The 22,976-nt window shown below is 40.7% G+C and overlaps 1 protein-coding gene across 1 annotated transcript in view; it reads left to right on the top strand.

Annotated features, from left to right (window-relative positions):
* The window catches only part of LOC135515014 (membrane-associated guanylate kinase, WW and PDZ domain-containing protein 2-like), a 350,442-nt gene that overhangs the window by 253,260 nt on the left and 74,206 nt on the right, over nt 1–22,976 (top strand). Inside the window, 3 exon segments of the mRNA XM_064938806.1 lie at nt 496–540; nt 543–726; nt 2,133–2,212. Coding sequence (XP_064794878.1) covers nt 496–540; nt 543–726; nt 2,133–2,212 — 309 coding nt within the window.

Genomic DNA, 22,976 nt, shown 5'->3' with positions numbered 1-22,976 from the left:
CCCCTCCTCTCTTCCCTTGACCCTTCCCTCCACCCCTTGCCTCCTCATCTCTCCCCTCTCCCCTTCCCTCCTCATCTCTCATCTCTTACCTTCCCTCCTCTTCTCTACATTCTACCTTTTCAACCTCCCCTCTCCTCCTCCTCTTTCCCCTCTCCCCTTCCCTCCTCTCCTCTCCCCTTCCCTCCTCTTCTCTCCCTTCTACTTTTCCCACCTCCTGTCTCCTCCTCATCCCCTCCCCTCCTCCCCTTCCCTCTTCCCCTCTCCCCTTCCCTCCTCCCCTCTCCCCTCCCCTTCCCTCCTCCCCTCTCCCCTTCCATCTTCTCCTCCTCCCCTCCCCTCCTCCCCTCTCCCCTTCCCTCCTCCTCCTCCCCTTCCCTCCTCCTCCTCCCCTTCCCTCTTCCCCTCTCCCCTCTCCCCTTCCCTCCTCTTCCCTCCCCTGTTCCTCCAGTAGTAATGTCAGCTCTGACTCACCTGTAATTCTCTTCTCCTTCTCAGAGTCCAGCGAACATGAAGACAAGAGTACAGATGTCTCCTCGGGGGATGCCCCCCCCAGACCTGTCCCCCCACCGAGACCCCCACCACCCCTAACAATGAGGTCCCCCAGGAGGAGGGGGGCGAGCTAACCAAGTCACCCCCCAAACCAGATGAGAATGAGAGTGAGCTCGGCCCCCTGCCAGGCAACTGGGAGATGGCCTACACAGAGAAGGGAGAGGTGTACTTTATCGAGTAAGTGTCTGCGCTGAAGAGAACGGTGTCAAATTATCTCAACACACACGCACACACACACATACAGCCAACAGCAGCCAAATAGTTGACTGTTGTTGTAATGAGATTTAGAGGTTCTATCGTGAGTTGTCTTTCTTTTCCTTTTGAAAAATATTTAAACGTCTTCTGACTGTGTGAGTGTGTATGTGCCTGTCTGTGTATGTACATCAATCGATAGGCAGGTTATTACAGAATCCTTTTGTAAATTAACAATCGTTCGAATTTATGTGACAGAAACATCAACCGATTCCCAGAGGACTGCCTTTCATTGTGTCGTATAATAGAGTAGCAGAGAAAACATCCAGCAGGGTTAGTTTTAATGTAGTTGTCTGCCAGCCAGTTAGCCAGTCGGTCAGCCGGTCAGTCAGCCAGTCACATACTTCTTGTGTATCCTCTCCTCCACAGAGGCAGACTGTTAATTCCAGCCACTGCACACTAGACTCGGTCTCCGTATGTCTCACCCACCCAGGCCCTGTGTGTTCCTACATCTAGATGAATCAATCTGGAACGTTGTGTGCTAACGCGTTTAGCCGCCCAATTTGTAGCTGTACGTTTTGGGAAAAGTAGATGATGTGGTGCCAAGGCGGTACCAGATGCCAACGGGATGGCTCCCTTTGATTTGTCTCCAGATTCAATCCATTTGTTTATCCAGAATCCTCAGAGAGAGAGAGAGAGAGAGAGAGAGAGAGAGAGAGAGAGAGAGAGAGAGAGAGAGAGAGAGAGATACAGGGGAAGACAGGGAGAGATGGAAAGAGAGGAAGAATGAGGAAGGGAGAGTGGGAAAAAGAGAGGGGTGGGAAGAGAGAGAGAGAGAGAGAGAGAGAGAGAGAGAGAGGGAGGAAGGGGCATTTCATCACCCAAGATTTTCAGTTAGTGCTCACAGTGTCCCCTCCTCCCAAGGGTGGATTCGGGGATAATCCCGCTTTCCTGTAGCCACATTTCCCTCCCTCCCTTCCCCCTCTTGTCCTGTCATCTCTTCAAGGGAGGGCATTATGTCCTCAGATGCGATAAAGAGATCCATTGAAGTTTCCTTGGCACCGCCTCTCATCTGATCACAGTCCAGTTTTACAGCCCACAGTGATGATCCTGCCAAGCCCACAGCTGTTCAGCTCTATCACTCACACCTCTCCCCTTCTCCCGACATCCCTCCATCCTTCCCTGCACTAATGAGAAACAGTGTGCAAATTAAAAGTATCGATTGCCATTTTGTTAACCTAAAGGGTTTTTTCTTCTGGCCAGACAGTTTAGAGGGTGGGCACACAGGGGAACGTCTCTTTTTCTCTGAAATGATGCTGAATTGAGAATCTCCTCCCTCACTGGCTCTCTCTCTCTTCCTGTCACTGTCTCTCCTTTTCTCTCTCGTCCAGCCACAACACCAAGACGACGTCGTGGCTGGACCCGCGGCTGGCGAAGAAGGCGAAGCCACCAGAAGAATGCAAAGAGGACGGTAAGTGTCTCTCTTCGCTCGCTCTCTCAAAGTCTCTCAACTCTCTCTCCCGTAAAACCTTTAAATTCCTTTTTGGATCCAAATCATTAGCATCTATTCATCGTCTGATGGCGGTTTGCAATATCTTCAGTGTTTTGATCCGAAAGCTGAAAGGATGGATGTTGACGTATACCATTATATATGAATAGTCATCAGTCACTGAGGACAGTGGTTTATTTGGGTCCTTGTCTGACACTTGTAAATGTGTACAGTGTCTTTATAACCGTGTTCTGTTACCTGACCTGTGTGGAGATGGTGCTACTTTTAGCCCCTGTAGAGGGACTGGGGGAGTGGGTAGGGTGGTTAACAGAGACCTCTTTATCCCCCACTGGGAGTAGGGAGCTATGCACCACCACAGAATGGACACTACACACACAGACACAAACACACACACATACACAGGCGGCAGAGGGGAAGGAGAGCGAGTATAATTTAGATGGTGTGACTAAGACAGGAAGAGAAAGGAGACAGATGGGGAAAGAAGAGGCTATGCAGTAATATAGTATTGCGGAAGAGATACAGCCTATGACCATGAGGTGAGGAATAGGATGTTTTTGCATCCTTCTGGATAAAAAATCTCTCTCTCATTTTTCTCCATTTGGCAATGTGCTTTTTAGTGATCTCCGGCATTGATAGAGGATTCTGCGTCCCGCGCAATCTCTCCAACCCTGAAGCCCCTTTCACACACTATATCTCTCCCGTCTCTCTCTCTCTATTTCTTGTCTCTTTCTCGCTCTCTCTCTCTCTCTCTCTTGTCTCTCTCTCTCTCTCTCTTGTCTCTCGCTCTCTCTCTCTCTTGTCTCTCCCTCTCTCTCTCTCTCTCTCTCTCTCTCGTTATGTCTCCCACTCTGTCTTCCCCTGCTGTCTCCCACTCTGTCTTCCCCTGCTGTCTCCCACTCTGTCTTCCCCTGCTGTCTCCCACTCTGTCTTCCCCTGCTGTCTCCCACTCTGTCTTCCCTCTCTCTCCTGTTATGTCTCCCACTCTGTCTTCCCCTGCTGTCTCCCGCTCTGTCTTCCCCTGCTGTCTCCCGCTCTGTCTTCCCTCGCTGTCTCCCACTCTGTCTTCCCTCGCTGTCTCCCACTCTGTCTTCCCTCGCTGTCTCCCACTCTGTCTTCCCTCGCTGTCTCCCACTCTGTCTTCCCCCGCTGTCTCCCACTCTGTCTTCCCTCGCTATCTCCCACTCTGTCTTCCCTCTCTCTCTCTTGTTATCTTCTTCTACCTCTTTTCTCTCTCACTCTCATCGCTCTCTGTTCCCCTGTCTCATTCTCTCTATCTCATCCTATCTCCCGCTCTATCTTCCCCATCAGTCTCACCCTCCATCTTTCTCCTATCACCTCTTCTCTATCTCTCCCTCGTCTGGGTGAGATTTATCTGTTGAGTAGTAGACAGGGGTATGGAAGCGTTATAAGGTGGAGGGGAATGGAGCTCATATCAGAAACAGAGACAGACAGACTGAGGAGAATGGAGCTCATATCAGACACATAGACAGTCAGGCTGATGAGAATGGAGCTCATATTAGACACAGAGATAGTCAGACTGATGGGAATGGAGAACATGTCAGACACAGAGACAGTCAGACTGAGGAGAATGGAGCTCATTTCAGACACAGAGACAGTCAAGCTGAGGAGAATGGAGCTCATATCAGAAACAGAGACAGTCAGGCTGAGGAGAATGGAGCTCATATCAGAAACAGAGACAGTCAGGCTGAGGAGAATGGAGCTCATATCAGAAACAGAGACAGTCAAGCTGAGGAGAATGGAGCTCATATCAGAAACAGAGACAGTCAAGCTGAGGAGAATGGAGCTCATATCAGAAACAGAGACAGTCAGGCTGAGGAGAATGGAGCTCATATCAGAAACAGAGACAGTCAGGCTGAGGAGAATGGAGCTCATATCAGACACAGAGACAGTCAGGCTGAGGAGAATGGAGCTCATATCAGAAACAGAGACAGTCAGGCTGAGGAGAATGGAGCTCATATCAGAAACAGAGACAGTCAAGCTGAGGAGAATGGAGCTCATATCAGACACAGAGACAGTCAGGCTGAGGAGAATGGAGCTCATATCAGAAACAGAGACAGTCAAGCTGAGGAGAATGGAGCTCATATCAGAAACAGAGACAGTCAGGCTGAGGAGAATGGAGCTCATATCAGAGGCGATACCTTGGTAAACGGGGACCCCAAAACTTTCCATACAAAACTTATGGGCACATATGAAAGAGGAGGTGAAATAAATGACATCTAGGGTCAAAGGTCAAAATTCCAGGTCGTCTAGGTCAGGGTGTTGAGAATGGAGCTCATATCAGAAACAGAGACAGTCAGGCTGAGGAGAATGGAGCTCATATCAGAAACAGAGACAGTCAGCAGGTTCGAGATGAGGTCTCATTTGTGGAGTGAATCATTCTAGCTGAGCCCAGCTTCATCAATCATGTCTGTCTGATAAACACTTACTCACACAGCCACAGCCCCCCCCCCCACACACACACACAGACACATACTGTATATACACAGGCAGTAGGGCTCCAGTACTCTCAGGCCATGCAAAAGATAACCAGGAGGATGGAGGAGGCAGGAAGATAGTTGATCACTTTGGAGGATGACAAGAAAGAGACTGTCTTAGGAAGATGAATCCCAGGAAACCATCTTGGTCTAGTTCAAGGATGGGCAACTGGCAGCCTCCCTTTTGAAGCCCTCAGATCACTTTTTCTCTTTTGTCAGTCACTGATTGTCAGTCAATGTCAGCAAAACAAGAATGGATTGCTAGGTTAGTTTAGAGGCAGGCTATCATGGTTGAATTACCGGGGGGCTCCCATTGACTTTGTTAGTCAGTCTCACTCAGATATCATATTAAAACCTGAAAGCAGCTCATTTAACTTTCTGAATCATGGCAAAATGAGTAGAATTACATGAAATTTGTTATAAAATTGCTAAATCTTCTCTCCGCCTCATGGCAAAATATGTAGAACTGCACTTTTCTTAAAAAAACAAAAACAAATGATCTCCGCTGTCAAAAGGGGGGCCACTAAAATGTTCTGCTCACAATATGTGTGAGGGGGCAGTATGGATGTGGGTACACAGGGGTACCCATGATGAGTTCACATTTTTAGTGGTTCCCACACCTATCAAAGTTGCCCATCCCTGATCTTGTTCATCTGGGTACCTCCAATCCCGTTCCTTCAGTTCCATGCTATGAGATGTGAATCTGGGTACCTCCAATCCCGTTCCTTCAGTTCCATGCTATGAGATGTGAATCTGGGTACCTCCAATCCCGTTCCTTCAGTTCCATGCTACGAGATGTGAATCTGGGTACCTCCAATCCCGTTCCTTCAGTTCCATGCTACGAGATGTGAATCTGGGTACCTCCAATCCCATTCCTCCAGTCAGGATGTTCCATTCTACGAGATGTTAATCTGGGTACCTCCAATCCCATTCCTTCAGTTCCATTCTACGAGATGTTAATCTGGGTACCTCCAATCCCATTCCTCCAGTCAGGATGTTCCATTCTACGAGATGTTAATCTGGGTACCTCCAATCCCGTTCCTCCAGTCAGGACGTTCCATTCTACGAGATGTTAATCTGGGTACCTCCAATCCCGTTCCTCCAGTCAGGATGTTCCATGCTACGAGATGTTAATCTGGGTACCTCCAATCCCATTCCTTCAGTTCCATTCTACGAGATGTTAATCTGGGTACCTCCAATCCCATTCCTCCAGTCAGGATGTTCCATTCTACGAGATGTTAATCTGGGTACCTCCAATCCCGTTCCTTCAGTTCCATTCTACGAGATGTTAATCTGGGTACCTCCAATCCCATTCCTCCAGTCAGGATGTTCCATTCTACGAGATGTGATGTAAGGTACAGTGCCTTGCGACAGTATTCGGCCCCCTTGAACTTTGCGACCTTTTGCCACATTTCAGGCTTCAAACATAAAGATATAAAACTGTATTTTTTTGTGAAGAATCAACAAGAAGTGGGACACAATCATGAAGTGGAACGACATTTATTGGATATTTCAAACTTTTTTAACAAATCAAAAACTGAAAAATTGGGCGTGCAAAATTATTCAGCCCCTTTACTTTCAGTGCAGCAAACTCTCTCCAGAAGTTCAGTGAGGATCAAGTCTCCGTATAAATGCACCTGCACTGTGATGGTCTCAGAGGTCCGTTAAAAGCGCAGAGAGCATCATGAAGAACAAGGAACACACCAGGCAGGTCCGAGATACTGTTGTGAAGAAGTTTAAAGCCGGATTTGGATACAAAAAGATTTCCCAAGCTTTAAACATCCCAAGGAGCACTGTGCAAGCGATAATATTGAAATGGAAGGAGTATCAGACCACTGCAAATCTACCAAGACCTGGCCATCCCTCTAAACTTTCAGCTCATACAAGGAGAATACTTATCAGAGATGCAGCCAAGAGGCCCATGATCACTCTGGATGAACTGCAGAGATCTACAGCTGAGGTGGGAGACTGTCCATAGGACAACAATCAGTCGTATATTGCACAAATCTGGCCTTTATGGAAGAGTGCCAAGAAGAAAGCCATTTCTGAAAGATATCCATAAAAAGTGTTGTTTAAAGTTTTCCACAAGCCACCTGGGAGACACACCAAACATGTGGAAGAAGGTGCTCTGGTCAGATGAAACCAAAATTGAACTTTTTGGCAACAATGCAAAACGTTATTTTTGGCGTAAAAGCAACACAGCCCATCACTCTGAACACACCATCCCCACTATCAAACATGGTGGTGGCAGCATCATGGTTTGGGCCTGCTTTTCTTCAGCAGGGACAGGGAAGATGGATAAAATTGATGGGAAGATGGATGGAGCCAAATACAGGACCATTCTGGAAGAAAACCTGATGGAGTCTGCAAAAGACCAGAGACTGGGACGGAGATTTGTCTTCCAACAAGACAATGATCCAAAACATAAAGCAAAATCTACAATGGAATGGTTCAAAAATAAACATATCCAGGTGTTAGAATGGCCAAGTCAAAGTCCAGACCTGAATCCAATCGAGAATCTGTGTAAAGAACTGAAAACTGCTGTTCACAAATGCTCTCCATCCAACCTCACTGAGCTCGAGCTGTTTTGCAAGGAGGAATGGGAAAAAAATTCAGTCTCTCGATGTGCAAAACTGATAGAGACATACCCCAAGCGACGTACAGCTGTAATCGCAGCAAAAGGTGGCGCTACAAAGTATTAACTTAAGGGGGCTGAATAATTTTGCACGCCCAATGTTTCAGTTTTTGATTTGTTAAAAAAGTTTGAAATATCCAATAAATGTTGTTCCACTTCATGATTGTGTCCCACTTGTTGTTGATTCTTCACAAAAAAAGACAGTTTTATATCTTTATGTTTGAAGCCTGAAATGTGGCAAAAGGTCGCAAAGTTCAAGGGGGCCGAATACTTTCGCAAGGCACTGTATGTGAAGGAGATGAATATTGATCTAGTTGGACAGATCATGCAGTGATCGCTGGCCCTGGGAGAGACAGAATTTATGGTTCCAATGTAGAGCCTCAACCAGCTGGAGAAGGGGATCTAAGAGGGGATCCCCAGGGCCCACGCCAGGGCTAGGAGCTATAATCAGGGGAACGTTAGTGAGAATCTGCCCATGTTTCACTAGCTGGCAGCTGGGTAGCAGCGAAGCAGGCCTCCCTGAGAGATGTGTAGGAGAGATGAGCTGGTGCTGTATATTGTGTATTGATTAGGAGGCATGTGGAGCAGGGGTGTAGTGTGTGTGTGTGTGCCCACGCTCTGGTGAATGTTAACAGGATCACTGGGTGGGGTCTAAAGTCTGTCTCTGAACAACAGACGAGAGGTAGGAGGAGAGACCCACCAAACAGGGAGACATGGAGCCCTGAGGATGGAAGGAACACACACACTGAAGAAACAGCAATATACATTCATTCTGATCTATAAACAACTTATACATGCAGATCTGTCAATTATTCAGGCATATGTCTGCTACCTGTGTGTGTGTGTTTTGCTTGGTGGTGGGCGGGTGGGTGTGTGTGTGGTGGTGGGGGGGGGGCGCCAGCAGCAGCAGCAGCAGCAGCAGCAGAGTGGTTGTCAGCTGATTCCCCCTGTTAAAAGGCACATCAGTGATAATAGAGAGAGATCTCATCATCAGAGGAGCTCAATGGCTTGCTTACATAACCTCTCTCTCTCCCCCCTTCTCTCTTTCTCTCTCTCTCCTGTATCTTCCTGCTGTCCTCTTTAGTTTTTTTACTTGAGGGAAAGAGGAATAGGACTGTCTTCAAATCAAAGCCTGCTGTTTAATTCTGTCTTCCTTCCTTCTCCCTCAAAGCCAGCTTGTTTTCCTGTTTTACCACATATTTGCTGGATGAGAAGACAGAACAGTCTCCCCTGTTTTGAGAGTTGTCTCTGTCTCTCTCTCTCCTGTTCTACATACAACCTGTCTGCTAGCTCACTGTGCCTTAGAGAAGCCAACAGAATCCCCCTGATACGTCTCTCTCTCCTGTTCTACATACAACCTGTCTGCTAGCTCACTGTGCCTTAGAGAAGCCAACAGAATCCCCTGATACGTCTCTCTCTCCTGTTCTACATACAACCTGTCTGCTAGCTCACTGTGCCTTAGAGAAGCCAACAGAATCCCCCTGATACGTCTCTCTCTCCTGTTCTACATACAACCTGTCTGCTAGCTCACTGTGCCTTAGAGAAGCCAACAGAATCCCCCTGATACGTCTCTCTCTCCTGTTCTACATATAACCTGTCTGCTAGCTCACTGTGCCTTAGACATACAACCTGTCTGCTAGCTCACTGTGCCTTAGAGCCAACAGAATCCCCCTGAGTCTCTCTCTCCTGTTCTACATACAACCTGTCTGCTAGCTCACTGTGCCTTAGAGAAGCCAACAGAATCCCCCTGATACGTCTCTCTCTCCTGTTCTACATACAACCTGTCTGCTAGCTCACTGTGCCTTAGAGAAGCCAACAGAATCCCCCTGATACGTCTCTCTCTCCTGTTCTACATACAACCTGTCTGCTAGCTCACTGTGCCTTAGAGAAGCCAACAGAATCCCCCTGATACGTCTCTCTCTCTGTTCTACATACAACCTGTCTGCTAGCTCACTGTGCCTTAGAGAAGCCAACAGAATCCCCCTGATACAACCTGTCTGCTCTCTCTCCTGTTCTACATACAACCTGTCTGCTAGCTCACTGTGCCTTAGAGAAGCCAACAGAATCCCCCTGATACGTCTCTCTCTCCTGTTCTACATACAACCTGTCTGCTAGCTCACTGTGCCTTAGAGAAGCCAACAGAATCCCCCTGATACGTCTCTCTCTCCTGTTCTACATACAACCTGTCTGCTAGCTCACTGTGCCTTAGAGAAGCCAACAGAATCCCCCTGATACGTCTCTCTCTCCTGTTCTACATACAACCTGTCTGCTAGCTCACTGTGCCTTAGAGAAGCCAACAGAATCCCCCTGATACGTCTCTCTCTCCTGTTCTACATCAACCTGTCTGCTAGCTCACTGTGCCTCAGAGAAGCCAACAAAATCCCTCTGTTCTCTCTCTCCTGTTCTACATACAACCTGTCTGCTAGCTCACTGTGCCTTAGAGAAGAATCCAACAGAATCCCCTTAGAGAAGCCAACAGAATCCCCCTGATACGTCTCTCTCTCCTGTTCTACATACAACCTGTCTGCTAGCTCACTGTGCCTTAGAGAAGCCAACAGAATCCCCTGATACGTCTCTCTCTCTACATACAACCTGTTCTACATACAACCTGTCTGCTAGCTCACTGTGCCTTAGAGAAGCCAACAGAATCCCCCTGATACGTCTCTCTCTCCTGTTCTACATACAACCTGTCTGCTAGCTCACTGTGCCTTAGAGAAGCCAACAGAATCCCCCTGATACGTAGAAGGGAAAAAACAAGACAACTAATCCACCCTGCCTGCCTGTCGGTCGTCACTATTTCAATGCATTTCATCATTTAAAAGTCGGGTTAGTTCTATCCTAAGAAGCTGTCGCACAACACACATCCCATCTAGAATACAGTGTAACCAATGAAAGGCTTTGGTTAGGAGGGACTGGTGTGACTGATAGGGATCTGGGCTGGGATGGCATTGGGAGGAGGTTGAAGGTTGAAGCTTTTAAATGGCTGCTTTGTTCCATTGTGTTTCTTTATGTCTTGTCTGTTTTGACTAATCTCTGTGAAGAGATCGAGGCCTCAGAGAGAGAGGGAGAGGGGAGGGGGAGAGAGACAAGGCCGGGGCATAGGTAATTATATTCTAGTCATGTAAAACGGAGCATGCCTGAGACGCGCCAGACAAAGTTATCATCGTGTCTCACCCGTTAGCGCAGAGCTCACTCTCTCGTCTCCTCCCAGTGAAAACAGTCTCCGGGGGAAATAGCAGCACTTGTTTTTCTGTCCGGCTGTAAAAACCTATTTCTGTGTGCAGATGAGACTGGCAGGGAAGAGGGAAGGCTTTTAGGGTTGAAAGGTCGACATGTTCTTTCCTAATGGCCTTATTTGATGGCTTGTCTTTCTGTTGTGCTCACATACTCAGATACTCACACATCAGGTTGGTGTGGTGTTAGGAGTGGTTTGAGGACACTGACCTTATGCTTCACCCCTCTCAGTGCTGCTCAGATAGATGTGTGGGTGTGCGTGCGTTAGCGTGTGCGTGTGTGAGCTTATGCGTGCGTGTGTGTGTGTGTGTGTGAGCTTGTGTGTGGTTGTGAGCGTGTGCTTGTGCGTGTGTGTGATCTTGTGAGCGTGTGTGTGTGATCTTGTGCGTGTGTGTGTGTTGAGTAAATGTTGTGGCGTCCTCCCTCACCTTGAGCCTCCAGCAGGAGAGGAGAAGGGAGGGCCTGTGTCTGTGTGACATGATTGATGGGTATATTGTGAGAACATCCTCGTCTGGAGGATGCCTGAGGACTGGAGATGAGGAGGAGGACACAGAGTTTGGTGTGTGTTTGTGTATGATAATGTCCCATACGTGAGATGGCGAATGACTTCCGGAGTATTTGTGCGTGTGCACGGGTGAATGCATGGCTGGATGTGTGTGTGTGTCCTTCTCCCAGCCCGTTGAGAGGAGAGGCTGAAGAGGAGAGGTAGGAGTTCTTCAGTAGCCCAGTCACGCTCCGCCTCACTCCAGACACACTTAATGGGTAATCATCCTCAACCATCCATGCTTCCCCCTCCCTTCCTCTCTTCTGCATCCTCCCTCCACAGCACCTAAATAACTCGAGTAATAGGCTGTTCTACCTGAGTAAGTCACATGCTCTGCTCCACTGGTTGTTTTACCCTCGCTGTGAAGGGAGAGATCAGCTGAGTTTAGATGGCTTTTGAACATCATTGCTTTCGGACAAACCCAACTCCCTTAGCTTTCCTGAAGAACTTAAAGGGCAACTCCACCACTTTCCAAACTCATCAGTTAAACAAAAGTTAAACAGTGAAGTTAAACAGTGAAGTTAAACAGTGAAGTTAAACAGTGAAGTTAAACAGTGAAGTTAAACTGTGAAGTGAAACTGTGAAGTGAAACTGTGAAGTGAAACTGTGAAGTGAAACTGTGAAGTGAAACTGTGAAGTGAAACAGTGAAGTGAAACAGTGAAGTGAAACAGTGAAGTGAAACAGTGAAGTGAAACAGTGAAGTTAAACAAAAGGGAAACAGTGAGGTTAAACAAAAGGGAAACAGTGAGGTTAAACAAAAGGGAAACAGTGAGGTTAAACAAAAGGGAAACAGTGAGGTTAAACAAAAGGGAAACAGTAATGTTGAACAAAAAGGAAACAGTGAGGTTAAACAAAAGTTACACAGTGAAGTTAAACAAAAGTTAAACAGTGAAGTTAAACAAAAGTTAAACAGTGAAGTTAAACAAAAGTTAAACAGTGAAGTTTAACAAAAGTTAAACAGTGAAGTTAAACAGTGAAGTTAAACAAAAGTTAAACTGTGAAGTTAAAATAAACAGTGAAGTTAAACAAAAGGGAAACAGTGAGGTTAAACAAAAGGGAAACAGTGAAGTTAAACAAAAGGGAAACAGTAAAGTTAAACAAAAGGGAAACAGTGGGGTTAAACAAAAGGGAAACAGTGGGGTTAAACAAAAGGGAAACAGTGAGGTTAAACAAAAGGGAAACAGTAATGTTGAACAAAAAGGAAACAGTGAGGTTAAACAAACGTTAAACAGTGAGGTTAAACAAACGTTAAACAGTGAGGTTAAACAAAAGTTAAACAGTGAGGTTAAACAAAAGTTAAACAGTGAAGTTTAACAAAAGTTAAACAGTGAAGTTAAACAGTGAAGTTAAACAAAAGTTAAACTGTGAAGTTAAAATAAACAGTGAAATTAAACAAAAGGGAAACAGTGAGGTTAAACAAAAGGGAAACAGTAAGGTTAAACAAAAGGGAAACAGTGAAGTTAAACAAAAGGGAAACAGTAAGGTTAAACAAAAGGGAAACAGTGTGGTTAAACAAAAGGGAAACAGTGAGGTTAAACAAAAGGGAAACAGTGGGGTTAAACAAAAGGGAAACAGTGGGGTTAAACAAAAGGGAAACAGTGAAGTTAAACAAAAGGGAAACAGCGAAGTTAAACAAAAGGGAAACAGTGAGGTTAAACAAAAGGGAAACAGTGAGGTTAAACAAAAGGGAAACAGTGAGGTTAAACAAAAGTTACACAGTGAAGTTAAACAAAAGTTAAACAGTGAAGTGAAACAGTGAAGTGAAACAGTGAAGTGAAACAGTGAAGTGAAACAGTGAAGTTAAACAAAAGGGAAACAGTGAGGTTAAACAAAAGGGAAACAGTGAGGTTAAACAAAAGGGAAACAGTGAGGTTAAACAAAAGGGAAACAGTAATGTTGAACAAAAAGGAAACAGTGAGGTTAAACAAAAGTTACACAGTGAAGTTAAACAAAAGTTAAACAGTGAAGTTAAACAAAAGTTAAACAGTGAAGTTTAACAAAAGTTAAACAGTGAAGTTAAACAGTGAAGTTAAACAAAAGTTAAACTGTGAAGTTAAAATAAACAGTGAAGTTAAACAAAAGGGAAACAGTGAGGTTAAACAAAAGGGAAACAGTGAAGTTAAACAAAAGGGAAACAGTAAAGTTAAACAAAAGGAAACAGTGGGGTTAAACAAAAGGAAACAGTGGGGTTAAACAAAGGGAAACAGTGAGGTTAAACAAAAGGGAAACAGTAATGTTGAACAAAAAGGAAACAGTGAGGTTAAACAAGCGTTAAACAGTGAGGTTAAACAAACGTTAAACAGTGAGGTTAAACAAAAGTTAAACAGTGAGGTTAAACAAAAGTTAAACAGTGAAGTTTAACAAAAGTTAAACAGTGAAGTTAAACAGTGAAGTTAAACAAAAGTTAAACTGTGAAGTTAAAATAAACAGTGAAATTAAACAAAAGGGAAACAGTGAGGTTAAACAAAAGGGAAACAGTAAGGTTAAACAAAAGGGAAACAGTGAAGTTAAACAAAAGGGAAACAGTAAGGTTAAACAAAAGGGAAACAGTGTGGTTAAACAAAAGGGAAACAGTGAGGTTAAACAAAAGGGAAACAGTGAGGTTAAACAAAAGGGAAACAGTGAAGTTAAACTAAAGGGAAACAGTGAGGTTAAACAAAAGGGAAACAGTGAGGTTAAACAAACGGGAAACAGTAATGTTGAACAAAAAGGAAACAGTAAGGTTAAACAAAAGTTAAACAGTGAAGTTAAACAAAAGGGAAACAGTGAGGTTAAACAAAAGGGAAACAGTGGGGTTAAACAAAAGGGAAACAGTGAGGTTAAACAAAAGGGAAACAGTGGGGTTAAACAAAAGGGAAACAGTGAAGTTAAACAAAAGGGAAACAGTAATGTTGAACAAAAAGGAAACAGTGAGGTTAAACAAAAGTTAAACAGTGAAGTTAAACAAAAGTTAAACAGTGAAGTTAAACAAAAGTTAAACAGTGAAGTTAAACAAAAGTTAAACAGTGAAGTTAAAATAAACAGTGAAGTTAAACAAAAGGGAAACAGTGAGGTTAAACAAAAGGGAAACAGTGAAGTTAAACAAAAGGGAAACAGCGAAGTTAAACAAAAGGGAAACAGTGAGGTTAAACAAAGGGAAACAGTGAGGTTAAACAAAAGGGAAACAGTGAGGTTAAACAAAAGTTACACAGTGAAGTTAAACAAAAGTTAAACAGTGAAGTGAAACAGTGAAGTGAAACAGTGAAGTGAAACAGTGAAGTGAAACAGTGAAGTGAAACAAAAGGGAAACAGTGAGGTTAAACAAAAGGGAAACAGTGAGGTTAAACAAAAGGGAAACAGTGGGGTTAAACAAAAGGGAAACAGTAATGTTGAACAAAAAGGAAACAGTGAGGTTAAACAAAAGTTAAACAGTGAAGTTAAACAAAAGGGAAACAGTGAGGTTAAACAAAAGGGAACCAGTGGGGTTAAACAAAAGGGAAACAGTAAAGTTAAACTAAAGGGAAACAGTGAAGTTAAACTAAAGGGAAACAGTGAGGTTAAACAAAAGGGAAACAGTGAGGTTAAACAAACGGGAAACAGTAATGTTGAACAAAAAAGAAACAGTAAGGTTAAACAAAAGTTAAACAGTGAAGTTAAACAAAAGGGAAACAGTGAGGTTAAACAAAAGGGAAACAGTGAAGTTAAACTAAAGGGAAACAGTGAGGTTAAACAAAAGGGAAACAGTGAGGTTAAACAAACGGGAAACAGTAATGTTGAACAAAAAGGAAACAGTAAGGTTAAACAAAAGTTAAACAGTGAAGTTAAACAAAAGGGAAACAGTGAGGTTAAACAAAAGGGAAACAGTGGGGTTAAACAAAAGGGAAACAGTGAGGTTAAACAAAAGGGAAACAGTGGGGTTAAACAAAAGGGAAACAGTGAAGTTAAACAAAAGGGAAACAGCGAAGTTAAACAAAAGGGAAACAGTGAGGTTAAACAAAAGTTAAACAGTGAAGTTAAACAAAAGTTAAACAGTGAAGTTAAACAAAAGTTAAACAGTGAAGTTAAACAAAAGTTAAACAGTGAAGTTAAACAAAAGTTAAACAGTGAAGTTAAACAAAAGTTAAACAGTGAAGTTAAAATAAACAGTGAAGTTAAACAAAAGGGAAACAGTGAGGTTAAACAAAAGGGAAACAGTGAAGTTAAACAAAAGGGAAACAGTGAAGTTAAACAAAAGGGAAACAGTGGGGTTAAACAAAAGGGAAACAGTGGGGTTAAACAAAAGGGAAACAGTGTGGTTAAACAAACGTTAAACAGTGAGGTTAAACAAAAGTTAAACAGTGAAGTTTAACAAAAGTTAAACAGTGAAGTTAAACAGTGAAGTTAAAATAAACAGTGAAATTAAACAAAAGGGAAACAGTGAGGTTAAACAAAAGGGAAACAGTGAAGTTAAACAAAAGGGAAACAGTGAAGTTAAACAAAAGGGAAACAGTAAGGTTAAACAAAAGGGAAACAGTATGGTTAAACAAACGGGAAACAGTAATGTTGAACAAAAAGGAAACAGTAAGGTTAAACAAAAGTTAAACAGTGATGTTAAACAAAAGGGAAACAGTGAGGTTAAACAAAAGGGAAACAGTGGGGTTAAACAAAAGGGAAACAGTGGGGTTAAACAAAAGGGAAACAGTGAAGTTAAACAAAAGGGAAACAGCGAAGTTAAACAAATGGGAAACAGTGAGGTTAAACAAAAGGGAAACAGTGAGGTTAAACAAAAGGGAAACTGTGAGGTTAATCAAAAGTTACACAGTGAAGTTAAACAAAAGTTAAACTGTGAAGTGAAACAGTGAAGTGAAACAGTGAAGTGAAACAGTGAAGTGAAACAGTGAAGTTAAACAAAAGGGAAACAGTGAGGTTAAACAAAAGGGAAACAGTGAGGTTAAACAAAAGGGAAACAGTGGGGTTAAACAAAAGGGAAACAGTAATGTTGAACAAAAAGGAAACAGTGAGGTTAAACAAAAGTTAAACAGTGAAGTTAAACAAAAGGGAAACAGTGAGGTTAAACAAAGGGGAACCAGTGGGGTTAAACAAAAGGGAAACAGTAAAGTTAAACTAAAGGGAAACAGTGAAGTTAAACTAAAGGGAAACAGTGAGGTTAAACTAAAGGGAAACAGTGAGGTTAAACAAACGGGAAACAGTAATGTTGAACAAAAAGGAAACAGTAAGGTTAAACAAAAGTTAAACCGTGAAGTTAAACAAAAGGGAAACAGTGAGGTTAAACAAAAGGGAAACAGTGAAGTTAAACAAAAGGGAAACAGTGAAGTTAAACAAAAGGGAAACAGTGAGGTTAAACAAAAGGGAAACAGTGAAGTTAAACAAAAGGGAAACAGTGAAGTTAAACAAAAGGGAAACAGTGGGGTTAAACAAAAGGGAAACAGTGAGGTTAAACAAAAGGGAAACAGTAATGTTGAACAAAAAGGAAACAGTGAGGTTAAACAAACGTTAAACAGTGAGGTTAAACAAACGTTAAACAGTGAGGTTAAACAAAAGTTAAACAGTGAGGTTAAACAAAAGTTAAACAGTGAAGTTAAACAAAAGTTAAACTGTGAAGTGAAACAGTGAAGTGAAACAGTGAAGTGAAACAGTGAAGTGAAACAGTGAAGTTAAACAAAAGGGAAACAGTGAGGTTAAACAAAAGGGAAACAGTGAGGTTAAACAAAAGGGAAACAGTGGGGTTAAACAAAAGGGAAACAGTAATGTTGAACAAAAAGGAAACAGTGAGGTTAAACAAAAGTTAAACAGTGAAGTTAAACAAAAGGGAAACAGTGAGGTTAAACAAAAGGGAACCAGTGGGGTTAAACAAAAGGGAAACAGTAAAGTTAAACTAAAGGGAAACAGTGAAGTTAAACTAAAGGGAAACAGTGAGGTTAAACAAAAGGGAAACAGTGAGGTTAAACAAACGGGAAACAGTAATGTTGAACAAAAAGGAAACAGTAAGGTTAAACAAAAGTTAAACCGTGAAGTTAAACAAAAGGGAAACAGTGAGGTTAAACAAAAGGGAAACAGTGAGGTTAAACAAAAGGGAAACAGTGAAGTTAAACAAAAGGGAAACAGTGAAGTTAAACAAAAGGGAAACAGTGGGGTTAAACAAAAGGGAAACAGTGAGGTTAAACAAAAGGGAAACAGTAATGTTGAACAAAAAGGAAACAGTGAGGTTAAACAAACGTTAAACAGTGAGGTTAAACAAAAGGGAAACAGTGAGGTTAAACAAAAGGGAAACAGTAATGTTGAACAAAAGTTAAACAGTGAAGTTAAACAAAAGTTAAACAGTGAAGTTAAACCAAAGTTAAACAGTGAAGTTAAACAAAAGTTAAACAGTGAAGTTAAACAAAAGTTAAACAGTGAAGTTAAAATAAACAGTGAAGTTAAACAAAAGGGAAACAGTGAGGTTAAACAAAAGGGAAACAGTGAAGTTAAACAAAAGGGAAACAGTGAAGTTAAACAAAAGGGAAACAGTGGGGTTAAACAAAAGGGAAACAGTGGGGTTAAACAAAAGGGAAACAGTGAGGTTAAACAAAAGGGAAACAGTGAAGTTAAACAAAAGGGAAACAGTGGGGTTAAACAAAAGGGAAACAGTAATGTTGAACAAAAAGGAAACAGTGAGGTTAAACAAAAGTTAAACAGTGAAGTTAAACAAAAGGGAAACAGTGAGGTTAAACAAAAGGGAACCAGTGGGGTTAAACAAAAGGGAAACAGTAAAGTTAAACTAAAGGGAAACAGTGAAGTTAAACTAAAGGGAAACAGTGAGGTTAAACAAAAGGGAAACAGTGAGGTTAAACAAACGGGAAACAGTAATGTTGAACAAAAAGGAAACAGTAAGGTTAAACAAAAGTTAAACCGTGAAGTTAAACAAAGGGAAACAGTGAGGTTAAACAAAAGGGAAACAGTGAGGTTAAACAAAAGGGAAACAGTGAAGTTAAACAAAAGGGAAACAGTGAAGTTAAACAAAAGGGAAACAGTGGGGTTAAACAAAAGGGAAACAGTGAGGTTAAACAAAAGGGAAACAGTAATGTTGAACAAAAAGGAAACAGTGAGGTTAAACAAACGTTAAACAGTGAGGTTAAACAAAAGGGAAACAGTGAGGTTAAACAAAAGGGAAACAGTAATGTTGAACAAAAGTTAAACAGTGAAGTTAAACAAAAGTTAAACAGTGAAGTTAAACCAAAGTTAAACAGTGAAGTTAAACAAAAGTTAAACAGTGAAGTTAAACAAAAGTTAAACAGTGAAGTTAAAATAAACAGTGAAGTTAAACAAAAGGGAAACAGTGAGGTTAAACAAAAGGGAAACAGTGAAGTTAAACAAAAGGGAAACAGTGAAGTTAAACAAAAGGGAAACAGTGGGGTTAAACAAAAGGGAAACAGTGGGGTTAAACAAAAGGGAAACAGTGAGGTTAAACAAAAGGGAAACAGTGAAGTTAAACAAAAGGGAAACAGCGAAGTTAAACAAAAGGGAAACAGCGAGGTTAAACAAAAGGGAAACAGTGAGGTTAAACAAAAGGGAAACAGTGAAGTGAAACAGTGAAGTGAAACAGTGAAGTGAAACAGTGAAGTGAAACAGTGAAGTTAAACAAAAGGGAAACAGTGAGGTTAAACAAAAGGGAAACAGTGAGGTTAAACAAAAGGGAAACAGTGGGGTTAAACAAAAGGGAAACAGTGGGGTTAAACAAAAGGGAAACAGTGGGGTTAAACAAAAGGGAAACAGTGAAGTTAAACAAAAGGGAAACAGCGAAGTTAAACAAAAGGGAAACAGCGAGGTTAAACAAAAGGGAAACAGTGAGGTTAAACAAAAGGGAAACAGTGAGGTTAAACAAAAGTTACACAGTGAAGTTAAACAAAAGTGAAACAGTGAAGTGAAACAGTGAAGTGAAACAGTGAAGTGAAACAGTGAAGTGAAACAGTGAAGTGAAACAGTGAAGTTAAACAAAAGGGAAACAGTGAGGTTAAACAAAAGGGAAACAGTGAGGTTAAACAAAAGGGAAACAGTGGGGTTAAACAAAAGGGAAACAGTAATGTTGAACAAAAAGGAAACAGTAAGGTTAAACAAAAGTTAAACAGTGAAGTTAAACAAAAGGGAAACAGTGAGGTTAAACAAACGGGAAACAGTAATGTTGAACAAAAAGGAAACAGTAAAGTTAAACTAAAGGGAAACAGTGAAGTTAAACAAAAGGGAAACAGTGAGGTTAAACAAAAGGGAACCAGTGGGGTTAAACAAAAGGGAAACAGTAAAGTTAAACTAAAGGGAAACAGTGAAGTTAAACTAAAGGGAAACAGTGAGGTTAAACAAAAGGGAAACAGTGAGGTTAAACAAACGGGAAACAGTAATGTTGAACAAAAAGGAAACAGTAAGGTTAAACAAAAGTTAAACCGTGAAGTTAAACAAAAGGGAAACAGTGAGGTTAAACAAAAGGGAAACAGTGAGGTTAAACAAAAGGGAACCAGTGGGGTTAAACAAAAGGGAAACAGTGAAGTTAAACAAAAGGGAAACAGTGAGGTTAAACAAAAGGGAAACAGTGAGGTTAAACAAAAGGGAAACAGTGAGGTTAAACAAAAGGGAAACAGTAATGTTGAACAAAAGTTAAACAGTGAAGTTAAACAAAAGTTAAACAGTGAAGTTAAACCAAAGTTAAACAGTGAAGTTAAACCAAAGTTAAACAGTGAAGTTAAACAAAAGTTAAACAGTGAAGTTAAAATAAACAGTGAAGTTAAACAAAAGGGAAACAGTGAGGTTAAACAAAAGGGAAACAGTGAAGTTAAACAAAAGGGAAACAGTGAAGTTAAACAAAAGGGAAACAGTGGGGTTAAACAAAAGGAAACAGTGGGGTTAAACAAAAGGGAAACAGTGGGGTTAAACAAAAGGAAACAGTGAGGTTAAACAAAGGGAAACAGTGAGGTTAAACAAAAGGGAAACAGTAATGTTAAACAAAAAGGAAACAGTGAAGTTAAACAAACGTTAAACAGTGAGGTTAAACAAGCGTTAAACAGTGAGGTTAAACAAAAGTTAAACAGTGAGGTTAAACAAAAGTTAAACAGTGAGGTTAAACAAAAGTTAAACAGTGAAGTTTAACAAAAGTTAAACAGTGAAGTTAAACAGTGAAGTTAAACAAAAGTTAAACAGTGAAGTTAAAATAAACAGTGAAATTAAACAAAAGGGAAACAGTGAGGTTAAACAAAAGGGAAACAGTGAGGTTAAACAAAAGGGAAACAGTGAAGTTAAACAAAAGGGAAACAGTGAAGTTAAACTAAAGGGAAACAGTGTGGTTAAACAAACGGGAAACAGTAATGTTGAACAAAAAGGAAACAGTAAGGTTAAACAAAAGTTAAACTGTGAAGTTAAACAAAAGTTAAACAGTGAAGTTAAACAAAAGGGAAACAGTGAGGTTAAACAAAAGGGAATCAGTGGGGTTAAACAAAAGGGAAACAGTGAAGTTAAACAAAAGGGAAACAGTGAAGTTAAACAAAAGGGAAACAGTGAGGTTAAACAAAAGGGAAACAGTGAGGTTAAACAAAAGGGAAACAGTAATGTTGAACAAAAAGGAAACAGTGAAGTTAAACAAAAGTTAAACAATGAAGTTAAACAGTGAAGTTAAACAAAAGTTAAACAAAAGTTAAACAGTGAAGTTAAAATAAACAGTGAAGTTAAACAAAAGGGAAACAGTGAGGTTAAACAAAAGGGAAACAGTGAAGTTAAACAAAAGGGAAACAGTAAAGTTAAACAAAAGGGAAACAGTGTGGTTAAACAAAAGGGAAACGGTGAGGTTAAACAAAAGGGAAACAGTAATGTTGAACAAAAAGGAAACAGTGAGGTTAAACAAAAGTTAAACAGTGAGGTTAAACAAAAGTTAAACAGTGAAGTTAAAATAAACAGTGAAGTTAAACAAAAGGGAAACAGTGAGGTTAAACAAAAGGGAAACAGTGAAGTTAAACAAAAGGGAAACAGTGAAGTTAAACAAAAGGGAAACAGTGGGGTTAAACAAAAGGGAAACAGTGGGGTTAAACAAAAGGGAAACAGTGGGGTTAAACAAAAGGGAAACAGTGAAGTTAAACAAAAGGGAAACAGTGAGGTTAAACAAAAGGGAAACAGTAATGTTAAACAAAAAGGAAACAGTGAAGTTAAACAAACGTTAAACAGTGAGGTTAAACAAACGTTAAACAGTGAGGTTAAACAAAAGTTAAACAGTGAGGTTAAACAAAAGTTAAACAGTGAGGTTAAACAAAAGTTAAACAGTGAAGTTTAACAAAAGTTAAACAGTGAAGTTAAACAGTGAAGTTAAACAAAAGTTAAACAGTGAAGTTAAAATAAACAGTGAAATTAAACAAAAGGGAAACAGTGAGGTTAAACAAAAGGGAAACAGTGAGGTTAAACAAAAGGGAAACAGTGAAGTTAAACAAAAGGGAAACAGTGAAGTTAAACTAAAGGGAAACAGTGTGGTTAAACAAACGGGAAACAGTAATGTTGAACAAAAAGGAAACAGTAAGGTTAAACAAAAGTTAAACAGTGAAGTTAAACAAAAGTTAAACAGTGAAGTTAAACAAAAGGGAAACAGTAAGGTTAAACAAAAGGGAATCAGTGGGGTTAAACAAAAGGGAAACAGTGAAGTTAAACAAAAGGGAAACAGTAATGTTGAACAAAAAGGAAACAGTAAGGTTAAACAAAAGTTAAACAGTGAAGTTAAACAAAAGTTAAACAGTGAAGTTAAACAAAAGGGAAACAGTGAGGTTAAACAAAAGGGAATCAGTGGGGTTAAACAAAAGGGAAACAGTGAAGTTAAACAAAAGGGAAACAGTGAAGTTAAACAAAAGGGAAACAGTGAGGTTAAACAAAAGGGAAACAGTGAGGTTAAACAAAAGGAAACAGTAATGTTAAACAAAAGGAAACAGTAATGTTAAACAAAAGTTAAACAGTGAAGTTAAACAAAAGTTAAACAAAAGTTAAACAGTGAAGTTAAAATAAACAGTGAAGTTAAACAAAAGGGAAACAGTGAGGTTAAACAAAAGGGAAACAGTGAAGTTAAACAAAAGGGAAACAGTAAAGTTAAACAAAAGGGAAACAGTGTGGTTAAACAAAAGGGAAACGGTGAGGTTAAACAAAAGGGAAACAGTAATGTTGAACAAAAAGGAAACAGTGAGGTTAAACAAAAGTTAAACAGTGAGGTTAAACAAAAGTTAAACAGTGAGGTTAAACAAAAGTTAAACAGTGAAGTTTAACAAAAGTTAAACAGTGAAGTTAAACAGTGAAGTTAAACAAAAGTTAAACAGTGAAGTTAAAATAAACAGTGAAATTAAACAAAAGGGAAACAGTGAGGTTAAACAAAAGGGAAACAGTGAGGTTAAACAAAAGGGAAACAGTATAGTTAAACAAAAGGGAAACAGTGAGGTTAAACAAAAGGGAAACAGTGAGGTTAAACAAAAGGGAAACAGAAGGGGTTAAACAAAAGGGAAACAGTGAGGTTAAACAAAAGGGAAACAGTAATGTTGAACAAAAAGGAAACAGTGAGGTTAAACAAAAGTTAAACAGGGAAGTTAAACAAAAGTTAAAATAAACAGTGAAGTTAAACAAAAGGGAAACAGTGAGGTTAAACAAAAGGGAAACAGTGAAGTTAAACAGTGAAGTTAAACAGTGAAGTTAAACAGTGAAGTTAAACAGTGAAGTTAAACAGTGAAGTTAAACAAAAGTTAAACAAAAGTTAAACAGTGAAGTTAAACGAAAGTTAAACAGTGAAGTTAAACAAAAGTTAAACAGTGAAGTTAAACAGTGAAGTTAAACAAAAGTTAAACAAAAGTTAAACA

This window comes from Oncorhynchus masou, chromosome 26 (assembly GCF_036934945.1).
Source record: "Oncorhynchus masou masou isolate Uvic2021 chromosome 26, UVic_Omas_1.1, whole genome shotgun sequence".
In the NCBI taxonomy this organism is placed as follows: Eukaryota; Metazoa; Chordata; class Actinopteri; order Salmoniformes; family Salmonidae; genus Oncorhynchus; species Oncorhynchus masou.
This window is presented reverse-complemented; position numbering and strand designations above follow the sequence as displayed.